At 52.3% G+C, this 16,020-nt stretch overlaps 2 protein-coding genes across 2 annotated transcripts; one reads left to right on the top strand and one right to left on the bottom strand.

Annotated features, from left to right (window-relative positions):
• Positions 1-31: 31 nt before the first annotated feature.
• Positions 32-4,920, bottom strand: GCC1 (GRIP and coiled-coil domain containing 1). Its single transcript, XM_031605045.2, has 2 exons — positions 3,677-4,920; positions 32-2,372 (listed from the first exon to the last, which is right to left on the bottom strand). Exons 1-2 carry the CDS (start codon positions 4,721-4,723, stop codon positions 1,065-1,067), a joined length of 2,355 nt encoding a protein of 784 aa, XP_031460905.2. The 5' UTR covers positions 4,724-4,920; the 3' UTR covers positions 32-1,064.
• A 297-nt stretch (positions 4,921-5,217) lies between these two features.
• Positions 5,218-14,810, top strand: ARF5 (ARF GTPase 5). The gene is made up of 6 exons (XM_090127285.1): positions 5,218-5,438; positions 7,080-7,160; positions 7,548-7,657; positions 7,855-7,926; positions 10,480-10,605; positions 14,420-14,810. The coding sequence occupies exons 1-6, from the start codon at positions 5,372-5,374 to the stop codon at positions 14,504-14,506; spliced, it is 543 nt and encodes a 180-aa protein (XP_089983411.1). The 5' UTR covers positions 5,218-5,371; the 3' UTR covers positions 14,507-14,810.
• The last annotated feature ends 1,210 nt before the right edge of the window (positions 14,811-16,020 follow it).

Below are 16,020 nucleotides of genomic sequence, written 5' to 3'. Positions count from 1 at the left end.
AAACCATGGGTTCCCAAGCAGCAGCCAAGTTAGGCATAAAATACGTACATATTCAAATTTATTTTGGAGGGCGATGGCTGAATAAAGAGGGAAAAGAGGGAGAAATGTGTAGGAAGGGCTGAGAGATGGAGGGGAGTCAGGAGGGGGGTTGTGAGAGAGCAGAGGGAGGAACTGTGCTGTGAGAGCTTCAAGGAGCTGACAGCAGCATGAGGACCCTCCTCTGGCAGCTCCTGTGCTGCAGGGCTGCCCCTTTCCCTGTTGGGTGAGGAAGCACTGCCTGAGCTGTCCCTTCTGCTGCTCCCACGGACTCTTCCCACAGTGCCTGTCCACGCCTAACACACAGACCTGGCTTTGCCCTCACAAGCTGGTGTAAAATACATGTGCAGATGTCTTCCCCAAGTCAGGGCTGAGCAGCATGGAGCTCCAGGCTCGCAATGAATTGATGCAATAACCTCAAGGTCTATCAGCAGTGCTTATTGCACTCAGTGGTGAGACCAGGGTGCACGCTGTTCCCTGAGCTGCCACCTTCTGCCCCTCACCTCTGCTTCTTCCACCTCCATGGGACCATGACTTGCTCCCACAGCACTGCAAAAATCCTACAGGTGAGCAAAACTCCCAAAGTTGGCTCATAAATGTCAGCTGAGCAGTCGGTGCTGACTTCAGCCTTCTCCCATCTCTGCAGGGTCCAGCAGCCGAGGTCTCTGCCCTAAGAGAACCAGAGGGGAAGCACTGCTTGCTCTGGTGCAGCTACAGGGCTCAGAGCATCCTCCCTGGGAAACACAGGGAAGCAGGGAGGGAGTTCCTGGTCTGTCCAAGAGAGTCCCAACTTGATTATTCTTTAAAAATAATCAAGTTCCAGCTCAGAGCAGGAGAATGATGTGATCCTACCAGAGGGGTTGGCACAATTCTGCTTTAAATCTGTGCTGACAGCACCAGCTCAAGCACAGCTCTGTGCTGAGAGCTCCCTGCTCTGCTGCTGCTGGAGAGGAGCTGCCCCACACGGCAGGAGAGCTCAGCAGAAAGGTGTTCCCAGACACAGGCAGTGAGGGATAACCACAACCAGCTCATCTCTTCCCCGACAGCCACCAGCTGCTGTGTGCTGACTGCTTTCTGACAGCCTGTTTTTCCTCTGGGCTGAAGTGCAGAATAGTCAATATGGCAGTGAGAGTCTGCTGGCGGCCGAGGGAATCCGGCAGCGTCAAAAACCTATAGACGATGTTCTTCAGGTACTCCAGGTTGGCTCCTTCTCTACTCTTATCTCTGAAGTTCTTCTGGATTTCGTTCTGAAGTGCTGACACCTCTTCCCGATGCCTCTCCTCCTCCACCAAGACTTTCTCCTGGAGCTGGTGAACTTGCATTTCTAGCTTGTGCTTCTGCTTCCTCAGCGCTACGATTTCCACCTCTTTGCGGGCCAGCTGCTCCGCATACAGGATGAAGGTGGGCTCTGCATTGGTGGAGAGGTGGAGAGCCTGGGGGAGGATCTCTGTGGAGCCGTTAGCTGGGGGGTCACCGCTCGCAGTGTCAGTCCCCGGTGTCATGTAGTTCTTGGAGCCCTGGAGCCCGGTGTAAGGCAACATAACGGATCTCAGCTGCTCCAGTTCTTGGTCCTTCTCAGCCAACACCGCCAACGCCCGGTCCCTCTGCTTGTGCATCTCTTCTTCCAGCTTCAGTGCCCGTTCCCTGTATTCCAGCTGGCAGCGCTCCAGCTCCTGCTTGTGCAGCTGCTGCAGCTGGGAGAACTCTTGCTTCTTGGCTTCCATGTCCAGCTGGTGCTGCTTCTCCACCTCCTCGGAGGACAGCTGAAGCACCACGTATTTCTCCTTCAGGTCAGCTAGCTGCTCCTGAGCTTCCTCCAGTTCTTTGGCCAGATTGCCATCTTTGACTGACTTGTTCTTGAGAACCACTTGTGCCCTCATCTTGTACCTTTCAAACTCTTCCTTCAGCTGCTTCAGCTCCTGCTGATAGTACAAAGCTGTGGCCTTCTCGCCATCCCCGGCCTCGGTGCCCTTCGGCAGCTCCAGCTCACACAGCTTCTCAATGTCCAACGCGGGCTGACTCTTCTTTGCTGCCGCCTGCAGCAGTTTCTTCAGCTTCTCCATCTTATCCTTGAGAACGTTCACATCCAGATTGGCTTCTTCCACGTTTACATCAGCAGGGGATCGGCTGGAGGCCGCGATGGCCAGGGTTTTGTTCTCCTGGTCCAGCTGCACGATGCGGTCCTTCAGCTTTTGGATGACCATTTGGTCCTTCTGCTTGGCCTTCTCATAAGTGCCCAGCAGCCCTGATACCTCAGAGACCTGTCCCTCCAGGTCTGCCACACGCTGCTCCTCCATCTGGGCGTGCTGCCGGAGCTGTTCCTCTGCCTGTGCAGTCTGTGAGCAAAGAGATGCAGCGGGATTAGACCACCCTAGCACAGAGCTCTGCAATTACAAAGGCCTTCATTCTGCTCTAAACAACTCCAAGCAAGCACAAGGACACACTGTCTCCTAATTTTCCAAACAATCCCCTCCCCAACTCTCTCATGCCTGTCTTTAAAACAGAGACTCAAGGATAAAAGAAACTGAGTGCATTTCTGTATTTGTTCCCTGCTCCACAGAGCTGCTGTTAGCAGCATTATCTGCATCGCTGGAGGTGTGCACAGGGCACGAAGCAGAAAACTCACCTCACAATCTGCAGTGGGATTTTTTCAAGCGTGCGTGTGCTCTAAAGCTTTCCCACACCTAGGTGCAATCTGCCTAAACGCTACGCTCTGGTGCACCGAGATTAACGTAATTCAGTGGCTTCTGAGTAGCTGCAGCAAACACCTGGAGCTCACAGCTTCTATCACCATGGAGATCACAAGAGCAAGTGGAACGGTGGCACCACTTCTCAGTCCCCACTGTGAGCCAAAACACGGCTCACAGCTGGGATCAGCTCATCCTCAGCCCTGTCCTACAGAAGCTGCTGGATATCACTTCCAAAACAAAGTCAATTGCATGCCATCACCCCAAAGCTGCTAATTAGAAGCTTCAGATTAGAAAACTTGTTCCAGACTGTGGGGAAATGAGGATCCCAAACTGGAGTACTTCCAGCTGCCAACTCAGTGATAGGCAGCAAAGCCCTCCAGCCCTCTGCCTCACAGCCTGCAGTGACACACAGCTTCCTCCTTCCCGCTGCATCCCTCCTCCCAGCAAGATGTGCAACCCAGCACCTCGCACACCAGGCTGCCCTTTTCACCCAGCTGCCTCACTGCTTGCCAATTACAGTTCCACCCATGGGGAGGTGGAAGTTATCTCCCTTTAAGAGAGACTGAACTGTACCTTGCATTGCACTTACAGAGATGAGAGCACACTCATTGCCACAGTGGGTTGGATCATTGGTCTCTCCTCCCAAATCCAGCTGCTGCTCAGAACCAAGTGATGCTGTCGAAGACACTCACTACGTAACTCCCACACCCAGTGGTCACCACCCATGGTTAACTGATTTATACACTGCATCACTAACAGCTTTTATTTTCCTCAGGAAATATTATCCCATCAAACGAAGATATGGTATTTTCTCCTATCTGAAATCTCTTGGACTCTGTGACATGTGGCAAAGAGGGAGAATTTGGGCTCCTCCAGCCTCAAATTCTGCTCTAGCTGCTGCCACGGTACCCCCTACTGCGGGCTGCTCTAGGGCTCAACCAAGGAATTACCTTCCTCATCTCCTGCAGCAGCTGCGCTTGGAAGTGGTTCTTAAGGCTGGCCAGCTCCTCCTGCAGGTCTTGCACCCGGGGGTCTGGCTTCTTTCTCTCCTCCTGAACAGCCTGCAGCTCTCTCTTCAGGTCCTCCACCTCCTGGCTCAGCTGCTTGATCTGCAGCTCGTAGCCCTCCGCACGGTCAGCCATGCACACCCGTCCTGCCAGCACCTCCCTGGTCTCCTCCAGCTTCAGCTCTGCGTCCTGCCTCAACGCCCTCTCACTCTGCAGCAGCTTCTGCAGCTCTCTCAGCATAACAGCGTGGTCACTCTGCTCCTGGGCTCGGTCATGCTGCTGTGTGATCAGACGGGCTTTGGTCTCAGCGAGCTGCTCCTGGACAGACCTCAGCTCCGTCTCCAACCTTTCGGTCTCATCCTCTGCTTTTTTAACAGCGTCATCCAGGTCCTGCTTCATCTTCTTCTTGTCGGCTTGGTACGAGGCTTCCATGCGGGACTTTTCCTGCGTGACCGTTGACAGAGCGCTGGTCAAGGTGGCCAGCTGTGTCTTCAGCTGAAGCACCCTCTTATCAGCCTCACTGGCAGCACAGGACACATCCCCACTGCTCGTGCTGACACCGCTCTCCGAACCATTTGTCTCTTCTGCTTTAAGAGAGGGTGCAGCTGCAGAAGGTTTATCATCCTCAGCGCCCTGCTCGCCCTTTGCACTGGCCAAGCTGGCCGTTGTGTCCGCGCTGGTCGCCGTCCCCATGCTGTCCTCGCTGTGAACCGAGCTCTTATCATCAGTGGGATCAGCAGGAGAAGAGCAGGAGGCAGCCACGCACGCAGGCTGAGCACCACTCAGGCCAACGTCAGCCTCGTGAGACGCCGACAACACCTTCAAGCTGGCTTCCAAGGCTTCCTTCTCATTGATGAGGCTCTTGTAGGCTATCACCACGTCCTTCAGCCGAGCCTGGTAATTCAGAAGCTGCTTCTTCTGCGATTCAATTGTTTCCAGAAGTTCTTTCTTACTTGGCCCACCTCCGAAGTTCATGCCAAACTTCTCCATGGCTCTATGATGGAAGCCGGGCCGCGGGGTGCCCGCAGAGCAGGAGGGGGAGCCGAGGGGCTGCGCTGTCAGGGGAGGCCGGGCCGGGGGGGCTGGCAGGCGGCAGTTTCGGGCCTTTCCTTCGGAGCGCGGCAGGCCGCAGCCTTCGGGCCGAACCACCGGGTCGGGTGCCGGCACCCAGCGCGCAGGCGCAGACCACAACTATCGACTTCCGCCTCGCTTAACTACTTCCGTTCGCCGCATAACTACTTCCGCCCGGCGTCCAATGAGCATGCGGACTTCAAGCCCCGCCCTTTAACGGAAGGGGGAAAACACGGGCGCTGCGCATGCGCAAAAAGAACATCTCGGGGAGAGGCTGCCAATCAGGTGTCAGAGCGGAGCAGGGCGAGCCGAGGGGCGGGGCTAAAAGCATCGGAGGGCGTGGCCGGAAGTACAAGGTGCCGCGGTAATGGGAGGAGCCCGGTGATTGGAGGCGTGGTTCGTTTTGTGGGCGTGGCTAGAGGTGTGGGCGGGGCTCGGGGAGGGGGCGGGGCCTTCGGCGCCGCGGAGCGCGGAGGTGTTGGGGTCGCAGCGCGGCCGCCCCGGCGCGGCCATCCCGGCCATCCGGTCCTCCGGTCCGTCGGTCCGTCGGTCCGTCCCGCCGCCGCAATGGGCCTCACCGTGTCTGCCATCTTCTCCCGCATCTTCGGCAAGAAACAGATGCGGATCCTGATGGGTGAGGGGGGGGGGGGGGCGGGGAGAGAGATGGAGGTGACAATGGGAATGGGGTGAGGGGATGGGGGGGGGGAGGAAGACAAGGGTGAGATGGAAATGGGGTGGGAATGGGGATGGGGATGGGGATGGGGATGGGATGGGATGGGGTGGGATGAAGATGAGGATGAAGAGGAAGACAGGATGAGGATGTAGGTGAAGATGAAGATGGGATAGGGATGAAGATGAGGATGAGGATGGGAGGAAGATGAGGGTGAGGATGAAGATGGGATGGGGTGGGAATGGGAATGGGCATGAGGATGGGGTTGAAGATGGGGATGGGGATGAAGATAAGGATGAAGAGGAAGAGAGGATGAGGATGCAGGTGAAGGTGAAGATGGGATAGGGATAAAGATGAGGATGAAGATGTGGATGGGATGAAGATGAGGGTGGGGATGAAGATCGGATGGGAATGAGAATGAAGATGAGATGAGAGTGGGGATGCAGATGAAGGTGGGATAAGGATGGGAATAAGATGAGGATTAGGGTAAGGTGGAGATGAGGCTGGGTATGGGTATGAGGATGGGGATGAAGATGGGATAAGGGTGAAGATGGGAGGAAGATGAGGGTGAGGATGAAGATAGGATGGTGATGGGGATGGGATGGGAATGAAGGGGAAGACAGGATGAGGATGCAGGTGAAAATGAAGATGGGATAGGGATAAAGACGAGGATGAGGATGGGATGAAGATGAGGATGGGAGGAAGATGAGGGTGAGGATGAAGATGGGATGGAGATGGGGTTGGGGATGGGGATGTAGGTGAAGATGGGATGGGGATGAGAATGAGGATGGAATGACTGAGGATGAAGATGAGATGGGGATGGGGTTGAAGATAAGGATGAAGAGGAAGATGGGATGAAGATGTAATGAGTGAAGAGGAAGATGGGATAGGGATGGGGATGGGATTAGGATGAGGATGAGATGGGGATGGGGATGAGAATGGAGATGGGATAGGGATGGGGATGGGGTGAAGATGGGATGGGGATGGGATGGAGATGGGGATGAAGATTAAAATGAGATGGAGATGGGGTTGAAGATAAGGATGAAGAGGAAGACAAGATGAGGATACATGTGAAGATGAGGGTGGGATAGGGATGAAAATGAGGATGAGGATGGGATGGGGATGAGAATGAAGATGGAATGACAATAAGAATGAAGATGAAGATGAGATGGAGATGGGGATGTAGATAAGGATGAAGAGGAAGACGGGATGAGGGTATGGATGAAGATGAAGATGGGATAGGGATGGGGATGAGATGAGGATGAGGATGAGATGGAGGTGGAGTTGGGGATGAGGATGAGAGTGAGGGCTGAGTGATGATGAGAATGAAGATGAAGATGGGGTGAGGTTGAATAGATGACGATGAAGAGTAGATGGGATGAGGATGTGGGAGAAGACAGGATGGGGATGAGGGTGAAGATGGGATGAAGATGAGAATGAGGATGAAAATGAGATGAAAGTTGAAGACGATGATGAAAACGGGATGAAGATGCAGATGGTGAAGATGAGGATGGAATGAAGATGAGGATGAAGCTGAGTGAAGACAAGGATGGGAATGGGGCCAGTGCAGGGAGTGGTGCCGGTGACACCGTGTTTCCATTGCAGTGGGGTTGGATGCTGCTGGCAAAACCACCATCCTGTACAAGCTGAAGCTGGGAGAGATCGTCACCACCATCCCCACCATTGGTGAGCGCCCAGCACCGTGCAGGGCCCCTCTCAATGGACACCCACAGCCCAAACTGCTGCCAGTGGTCACCAGCATTGCGTTGGCAGCGATGCTTCGGGCAGAGCATTGCTATGCTGGGACATGGCTGGGCTCTGGTGCTCCTCAGGGGGATGGGGATGTGGGGGGACATAGTGGGGGTCACAGCATGGGTGCTCCTGGTGCAATTGACTGGGTCTGGTTGAAGGTACTGGGTGAAGCTTTGAAGCAGGGGGTGCTCAGAATCCCTCCTGGTGCTTTTTGGAGATGGCCAACCCATGGCACCCATGGGTGAGGATGCTCCTAGGGGGATGCAGCCACGCATTCAGCCCCCACCGCGGCGCTCCCCACCTGTCCCCACATCCCTCCAGGGTTCAACGTGGAGACGGTGGAGTACAAGAACATCTGCTTCACGGTGTGGGATGTTGGAGGCCAGGACAAGATCCGGCCCCTCTGGCGGCACTACTTCCAGAACACACAGGTATGTGGCACAGCACCGGTTCCAACCATCCGGATGCGACCACAAGGATGTTCCTCGTGGGGAAGGAAGGCTCTGAAATAAGAAAGTCCTTTGGTGGGACAGTGGGGGTGATACTAACCCCCCTACAGTGCTGGGGCTGGGGGTGTTTGCGCCTCATGTCACACCCCATGCCTGCTGCACTCTGGCTTTTCCTATAGGGTCTCATCTTTGTGGTGGACAGCAACGACCGGGAGAGGGTGCAGGAATCTGCGGAGGAGCTGCAGAAGATGGTGAGAGGGGTGGGGGGACACCTGTTCTGGTTGTGGGATTGGCCCTGGGGACAAAGAGCTGTCCCCAAATTGGGGGTCCCTAGCCATGGGGCTTGAAGGTCAGACTGCAGCAATCAGGAGCAATTGCAAAGGGGAAAACCAGCCAAGAAAACAGTGGGGTTTTTGCATGCTGTGCTGTCGTGCTGCTCCATCCCATTGTTGGTGCAGGGCTGGGAGGTCACTGAGTCCCATGGACAAGGAGGGGGCAATTTGCTGGAAGGGATTTGCTTAGATTCAGCATGATGCCCAATTTGGCCCTGGATTTCTGATTTAGTGGTTGATGTGTGAAGCATCACGATGGTGGGTGCGCAGGTATTGCACCTCCCAACCCATCTGGTCATGTTCAAATGGGATCTCTTAGAAAATATGGCCTGGAGAGAATGCTCGTGGCTAGATTAGTGAATGGTGCAGTTAATTAAAGCAACATGCCTTTGTTTTCCAAAGCTTAATCGGAGAAAATGATTTTGGCAGAAGGATGGAAAAGCACTGACTCGGGATTACAAGATACCTTATCTGTTCCAACAGTGTCATCGCGTTCCTATAGGTCTCTTCCAACCCAAAATATTCTGTGATGCTATGAAGGTCACTTCCAAACCAAACCATTCTATTACTCCATGAAGGTCCTTTCCAACCCCAAACATTCTATGACTCCATGAAAAGTCCCCTCCAACCCAAACCATTCTTTGATTGCATGAAGTTCCTTTCAACACCAAACCGTTCTATGACTTCATGAAGGTCTCTTCCAACCCAAACTATTCTGTGACTCTATGAAGGTCCTCTCCAACCCAACCTAAATGATTCTATGATGCTATGAAGGTCCCTTCCAACCCAAACCATTCTGTGACTCTGAAGGTCCCGTCCAGCCCAACCCAAGTGATTCTATGATGCTATGAACGACCCTTCCAACCCAAGCCATTCTATTACTCCTTGAAAGGTCCCTTCCAACCCAAACCATTCTATGACTCTATGAAGGTCCCTTCCAACTCAGCCTATTTTGTGATCTTATGAAGGTCCCTTCCAACCCAACCCAAATTATTCTGTGATCCTATGAAGGACCCTTCCAACCCAAACCATTCTATTACTCCGTGAAAAGTCCCTTCCAACTCAACCTATTTTGTGATCCTATGAAGGTCCCTTCCAACCAAACCCAAATGATTCTGTGATCCTATGAAGGTCCCCTCCAACCCAAGTGATTCTATGACCCTATGAATTCTCTTCCAACCCAAGCCATTCTCTGACTCCATGAAAAGTCCCTTCCAACTCATCCTATTTTATGATCCTATGAAGGTCCCTTCCAACCCAACCCAAATGATTCTGTGATCCTATGAAGGTTCCCTGCAACCCAAGTGATTCTCTGATCCTATGAAGGTCCCTTCCAACCCAAACCATTCTATTACTCCATGAAAAGTCCCTTCCAACTCAACCTATTTTACGATCCTATGAAGGTCTCTTCCAACCCGAATGATTCAATGATCCAATGAAGGTCCCTTCCAACCCAAACCATTCTATTACTTTGTGAAAAGTCCCTTCCAACTCAACCTATTTTACGATCCTATGAAGGTGTCTTCCAACCCAAATGATTCTGTGATCCTATGAAGGTCCCTTCCAACCCAAACCATTCTATTACTTCGTGAAAAGGCCCTTCCAACTCAACCTATTTTATGATCCTATGAAGGTCCCTTCCAACCCAACCCAAATGATTCAGTGATCCTATGAAAGTCCCTTCCAACCCAACCCAAATGATTCTCTGATCCTATGAAGGCTCCCTCCAACCCAAGTGATTCTGTGATCCTATGAAGGTCCCTTCCAACCCAAACCATTCTATTACTTCGTGAAAAGTCCCTTCCAACTCAACCTATTTTACGATCCTATGAAGGTCTCTTCCAACCCAAATGATTCAATGATCCTATGAAGGTACCTTCCAACCCAACCCAAATGATTCAGTGATCCTATGAATGTCCCTTCTGACCCAACCAAAATGATTCTGTGATCCTATGAAGGTTCCCTGCAACCCAAATGATTCAATGATCCTATGAAGGTCCCTTCCAACCCAACCCAAATGATTCTCTGATCCTATGAAGATTCCCTGCAACCCAAGTGATTCTCTGATCCTATGAAGGTCCCTTCCAACCCAAACCTTTCTCTTACTCCATGAAAAGTCCCTTCCAACTCGACCTATTTTACAATCCTATGAAGGTCCCTTCCAACCCAAACCATTCTTTGATCCTATGAAGATCCCTCCCAACCCAAGGCATTCTGTGACTCCATGGAGCTCCCCTCCAACCCAGATGATTCTGTGATCCTATGAAGGTTCTCCTCCAACCCAAACCCACACTATTAGGGTCGGAACGTGGGGCTCTTGGGCTGCTCCCTATTTATGAGTTCAAGATGATCGACTCACCGTCACAACACTGAGCAACATCAACCCTGAGCCAAGGAGGATGCTGGGGGGAGGGTGGGCGAGGTGGGTTGCAGAGCTGCATCCTGCAGCTCACCAGTCCCTGCCCCCCATAGCTGCAGGAGGATGAGCTGCGTGACGCTGTGCTGCTGGTGTTTGCCAACAAGCAGGACATGCCCAACGCCATGGCGGTGAGCGAGCTGACCGACAAGCTGGGGCTGCAGGCGCTGCGCAGCCGGACCGTGAGTGCTGGAGGTTGGGAGGTGGTGGGGCCTGGGTGGGTGTGAAGGGAAAAGCAAGGTGCTCCCAGAAGCGGATGGGGTGGGAGGATGCTTGCAGATGACGCCGTAGGTCGCTCCGGAAGTAATGCCTCCTGGTTATTTCCATGGTTTCTACCATTCTGGTAGAAAATGTCCTACGTTTGGGAAACAATCTTGCATTTCTGGGAGAAAATGTCTTGATTTGGGGAGAAAGCTGGTATTTCTGGGAGAAAAATATCCTATATTTGGGAGAAAACTGGTATATCTGGCCGACAATGACATATTTCTGGGGAGAAAGCTGGTATTTCTGGGAGAACCTGTCCTAATATTGGGGTGAGAACTGGTATTTCTAGAAGAAAATGTCCAATGTAGTGGAGAAAACAGGTATTTATGGGTGAAACTTCCCTATTTTGAGGCAGAAATCTGGTATTTCTGGGAGAAACTTCCCTATTTTGGTGGAGAAAACTGGTATTTCTGGGGAAAATGTCCCATTTTGGGGGATAAAACTGGTATTTCTGGGAGAGACTGTCCTAACACTGGGGGGGAAACTGGTATTTGTAGAAGAAAAGGTCCTTTTCCATGGAAGCTGCAAGAGATGCGAGGAGCGCAGTAGCGCCGTTTGGTAGAGCAAGTGCTCATCTACAGAACAAAGTTTTCAGCAGTCATTTCCATTTCACCAGTGATGATCAAGAGCCTGTGTGCTGTGCTCGTGCAAGTCTACACCACTACTCACTGTTACACAGATGCTGTGACCACATCGCTGTTAGACTGGAAGGGCTCTGAGTACCTGATCTAGTTGTAGCTGCTGCTGTTCACTGCGAATCGCTGCGAGATGTGGGACCAGATGGCCTCTAAAGATCTCTTCCAACTCAACCTATTTTATGATCCTATGAAGGTCCCATCCAATCCAAATGATTTTGTGATCCTATGAAGGTCCCTTCCAATTCAACCCATTCTGTGATCCTATGAAGGACCCTTCCAACTCAACCCATTCTGTGATTCAATGAAGGTCCCTTCCAACTCAACCCATTCTGTGATCCTATAAAGGTCCCCTCCAATTCAACCCATTCTGTGATCCTATGAAGGACCCTTCCAACTCAACCCATTCTGTGACTCTATGAAGATCCCTTCCAATTCAACCCATTCCATGATCCTATGAAGGTCCTTTCCAACTCAACCCATTCTGTGATTCAATGAAGGTCCCTTCCAACTCAACCCATTCTGTGATCCTATAAAGGTCCCCTCCAATTCAACCCATTCCATGATCCTATGAAGGTCCCATCCAACCCAAATGATTCTGTGATCCTATGAAGGTCCCTTCCAACCCAAACCATATTGTTTCTCTATGAAGGTCCCTTCCAATTCAATCCATTATGTGACTCTATGAAGGTCCCTTCCAACTCAACCCGTTCTGAGATCCTATGAAGGTCAGGACAGCACCCTCTAACCCCATGGCCCCTCTAAAACCCCACATACTGTGGGTCCCATCCACCAACAGCAGATGGGGCTGCACCCACCGCCGTGACCTCCTCCACCCCAAAGATCTCATTGCACGCATGCATCTTCCCTTGTTTTCTTCTCCCAAACAGTGAGTTCATGATGTCCCATATGGAAAGAACCAGAGGGACAGAGACACCAGGACATGTGGGATGGGGAAAACTCTTGTTTCCAGCTTTAATGATTCTATGAGTGGACACGGTGGGGATGGATTGGTGGTTGGATTTGATCATAGAGGTCTTCTGCAACCTTAATGACTTTGTGACCCTATAAGAGGGGATGATGGGGATGGGATGGTGGGGATGGGTTGGTGGTTGGCCTTGATCATAGAGGTTTTCTCCAACCTTAATGACTCTGTGATCCTGTAAGAGGGATGGTGGGGATGGTATGATGGTTGGACTCAGAGATCGTAGAAGTCTACTCCAACCTTAATGACTCTGTGACCCTATAAGAGGGGGTGATGGGGATGGGTTGGTGGTTGGACTTGATCATAGAGGTCTTCTCCAACCTTAATGACTCTGTGATCCTGTAAGAGGGATGGTGGAAATGGGGTGATGGTTGGACTCAGTGATCGTAGAAGTCTACTCCAACCTTAATGACTCTGTTACCCCATAAGAGGGGATAATGGTGATGGAATGGTGGGGATGGGTTGGTGGTTGGACTTGATCATAGAGGTTTTCTCCAGCCTTAATGACTCTGTGATCCTATAAGAGAGTATGGTGGGCATGGGATGATGGTTGGACTCGATGATTGTGGAAGTCTTCTCCAATCTTAATGATTTGGTGATCCTACAAGTGGCTGGGATGGATGAGCTGTTGGACTCAATGATCATAGAGGTCTTCTCCAAGCTTAATGACTCTGTGATCCTATAAGTGGAAATGGTGGAAATGGGGTGATGGTTGGACTCAGTGATCGTAGAAGTCTACTCCAACCTTAATGACTATGTGATCTTGTAAGAGGGATGGTGAGGATGGAATGACCCTATAATTGGGGATGGTTGGGCTGGGTCAACCGTTGGACTTGACGATTTTCAAGGTCTTTTCCAATCCCAATGACTGTGATCCTGTAAGAGGGATGGTGGGGATGGAATGATCCCATAACTGGGGATGGTTGGGCTGGGTCAACCGTTGGACTTGACGATTTTCAAGGTCTTTTCCAACCCCAATGACTGTGATCCTGTAAGAGGGATGGTGGGGATGGAATGATCCCATAACTGGGGATGGTTGGGTTGGGTCAGCTGTTGGATCTGACGATTTTCGAGGTCTTTTCCAACCCCAATGACTGTGATCCTGTAAGAGGGATGGTGGGGATGGAATGATCCCATAACTGGGGATGGTTGGGCTGGGTCAACCGTTGGACTTGACGATTTTCGAGGTCTTTTCCAACCCCAATGACTGTGATCCTGTAAGAGGGATGGTGGGGATGGAATGATCCCATAACTGGGGATGGTTGGGTTGGGTCAACCGTTGGATCTGATTTTCGAGGTCTTTTCCAACCCCAATGACTGTGATCCTGTAAGAGGGATGGTGGGGATGGAATGACCCTATAATTGGGGATGGTTGGGTTGGGTCAACTGTTGGATCTGACGATTTTCGAGGTCTTTTCCAACCCCAGTGACTGTGATCCTGTAAGAGGGATGGTGGGGATGGAATGATCCCATAACTGGGGATGGTTGGGTTGGGTCAACCATTGGATCTGACGATTTTCGAGGTCTTTTCCAACCCCAATGACTGTGATCCTGTAAGAGGGATGGTGGGGATGGAATGACCCTATAATTGGGGATGGTTGGGTTGGGTCAACTGTTGGATCTGACGATTTTCGAGGTCTTTTCCAACCTCAATGACTGTGATCCTGTAAGAGGGATGGTGGGGATGGAATGATCCCATAACTGGGGATGGTTGGGCTGGGTCAACCGTTGGACTTGACGATTTTCGAGGTCTTTTCCAACCTCAATGACTGTGATCCTGTAAGAGGGATGGTGGGGATGGAATGATCCCATAACTGGGGATGGTTGGGCTGGGTCAACCGTTGGATCTGACGATTTTTGAGGTCTTTTCCAACCTCAATGACTGTGATCCTGTAAGAGGGATGGTGGGGATGGAATGACCCTATAATTGGGGATGGTTGGGTTGGGTCAACCGTTGGACCTGATGATTTTTGAGCTCTTTTCCAACCTCAACGACTCTGCGATCCTCTGATGCCACACATTGGGGTTGGGCTGGTGGTTGGACGTGACGAAAGCAGAGATCTCTTCCAACCCTAACGATCCCATCCTTGTCCTCTCCCTCCTGTCCCACAGTGGTACGTGCAGGCGACGTGTGCCACGCAGGGCACGGGGCTGTACGACGGGCTGGACTGGCTGTCACACGAGCTCTCCAAGCGTTAAGACGAGCTGGGACATCCCCTCCAACTGCTGTTCTTCGGTTCTCTTTCTTTTCTATCCTTATTTTTCAAGTGGAGGGGGGTGGGAGGGATGTTTTTCCTTCCCCTTCCCCTACCTCCAGTGTGGCCTCGTCTCTGTGTGTTTCTCTCGGATAGGACTTGGACCTCACCGACCCACAGTGTTGGGACGGACCCCAATTTTTATCCACCACAAATGAATGGGGGAATGGGAGTTTAATAAAGTGCTGCCTGCACCGTGCTGGGCTGCAGAGGAGGTGGGCAAAGCTCTGCAGTGCATTTGTCCCCGAGATGTCCCGCAGTGGAATGCTGCCCAGGGGAGAGGTTTGGGACTGTGGGGTCGGCTATGGGGTGTAGGAAAGCTAATTGGGATGCAATTAATGGGACTGCATGAAGCCTGATGGAAAGAGCCTGCCCAGCACTGGAAGGGGATGAGTGCTGGGGGGCACTGGCTGTCAGTGTGGGGTGCTGGCTGGCCCTATGGGGTGCTGGCTGTCCCTGTTGGGTGCTGGTATCCCTGTGGGGTGCTGGCTGTCCCTATGGGGTGCTGGCTGTCCTTGTGGGGTGCTGCTGTCTTCATAAAGTGCTGTCCCTATGGGATGCTGCTGTCTTTGTGGGGTGCTGGCTGTCCCTATGGGGTTCTGGCTGTCTCTATGGGGTGCTGGCTGTCCCTGTGGGGTGCTGGCTGTCCCTATGGGGTGCTGGCTGTCTCTACGGGGTGCTGGCTCTCCTCGTGGAGTGCTGTCCCTGTGGGGTGCTGGCTGTCCCTGTGGGGTTCTGGCTGTTCCTATGGGGTGCTGGCTATCTCTATGGGGTGCTGGCTATCCCTATGGGGTACTGGCTGTCCCAATGGGGTGCTGGCTATCTCTATGAGGTTCTGGCTGTCCCTATGGGGTGCTGGCTGTCTTTTTGGGGTGCTGGCTGTCCCAATTGGGTGCTGGCTGTCTCTATGGGGTTCTGGCTGTCCCGATGGGGTGTTGGCTGTCTCTGTGGGATGCTGGCTGTCCCGATGGGGTTCTGGCTGTCCCTATGGGGTGTTGGTTGTCCCTATGGGGTGCTGGCTGTCCTTATGGGGTGCTGGATGTTCCTATGTGATGCTGGCCATCCCTATGGGGTGCTGCTGTCCCTGTGGGGTGCTGCAGTGCACAGACAAGGGGCTGATGTCCCCAGGCGATGGGTGTTACCATCCTGGGGGTCCCTGATTTCAGCATTCCCGTGGTCGTTCTGCAATGAGCATCATACCCTGACACACCTCCAGCAGTGCTGGGGAGACGTGGGATTTGTGGGATTTCACAGCAACCCCCCCCTTCCTCCTCCTTCCCCACATGGGGGGCACTGGTTGGGTTTGCAGCACAGCCAGAGGAATCCTCAGAGAGAGAATCCTCTGAGGAAGGAGCACGAGCAGCCACGATCCCCACCATATTGACTGGAAGAGCTGAAGGTGTTTTACATCCCTTGCATTATTATTATTATTATTATTATTGTTGTTGTTATTATTAT

This window comes from Phasianus colchicus, chromosome 1 (genome assembly GCF_987193195.1).
Source record: "Phasianus colchicus chromosome 1, bPhaCol1.hap1.1, whole genome shotgun sequence".
In the NCBI taxonomy this organism is placed as follows: domain Eukaryota; kingdom Metazoa; phylum Chordata; class Aves; order Galliformes; family Phasianidae; genus Phasianus; species Phasianus colchicus.
The sequence above is the reverse complement of the archived record's forward strand: the minus strand, read 5'-3'. Positions and strand labels throughout refer to the sequence as shown.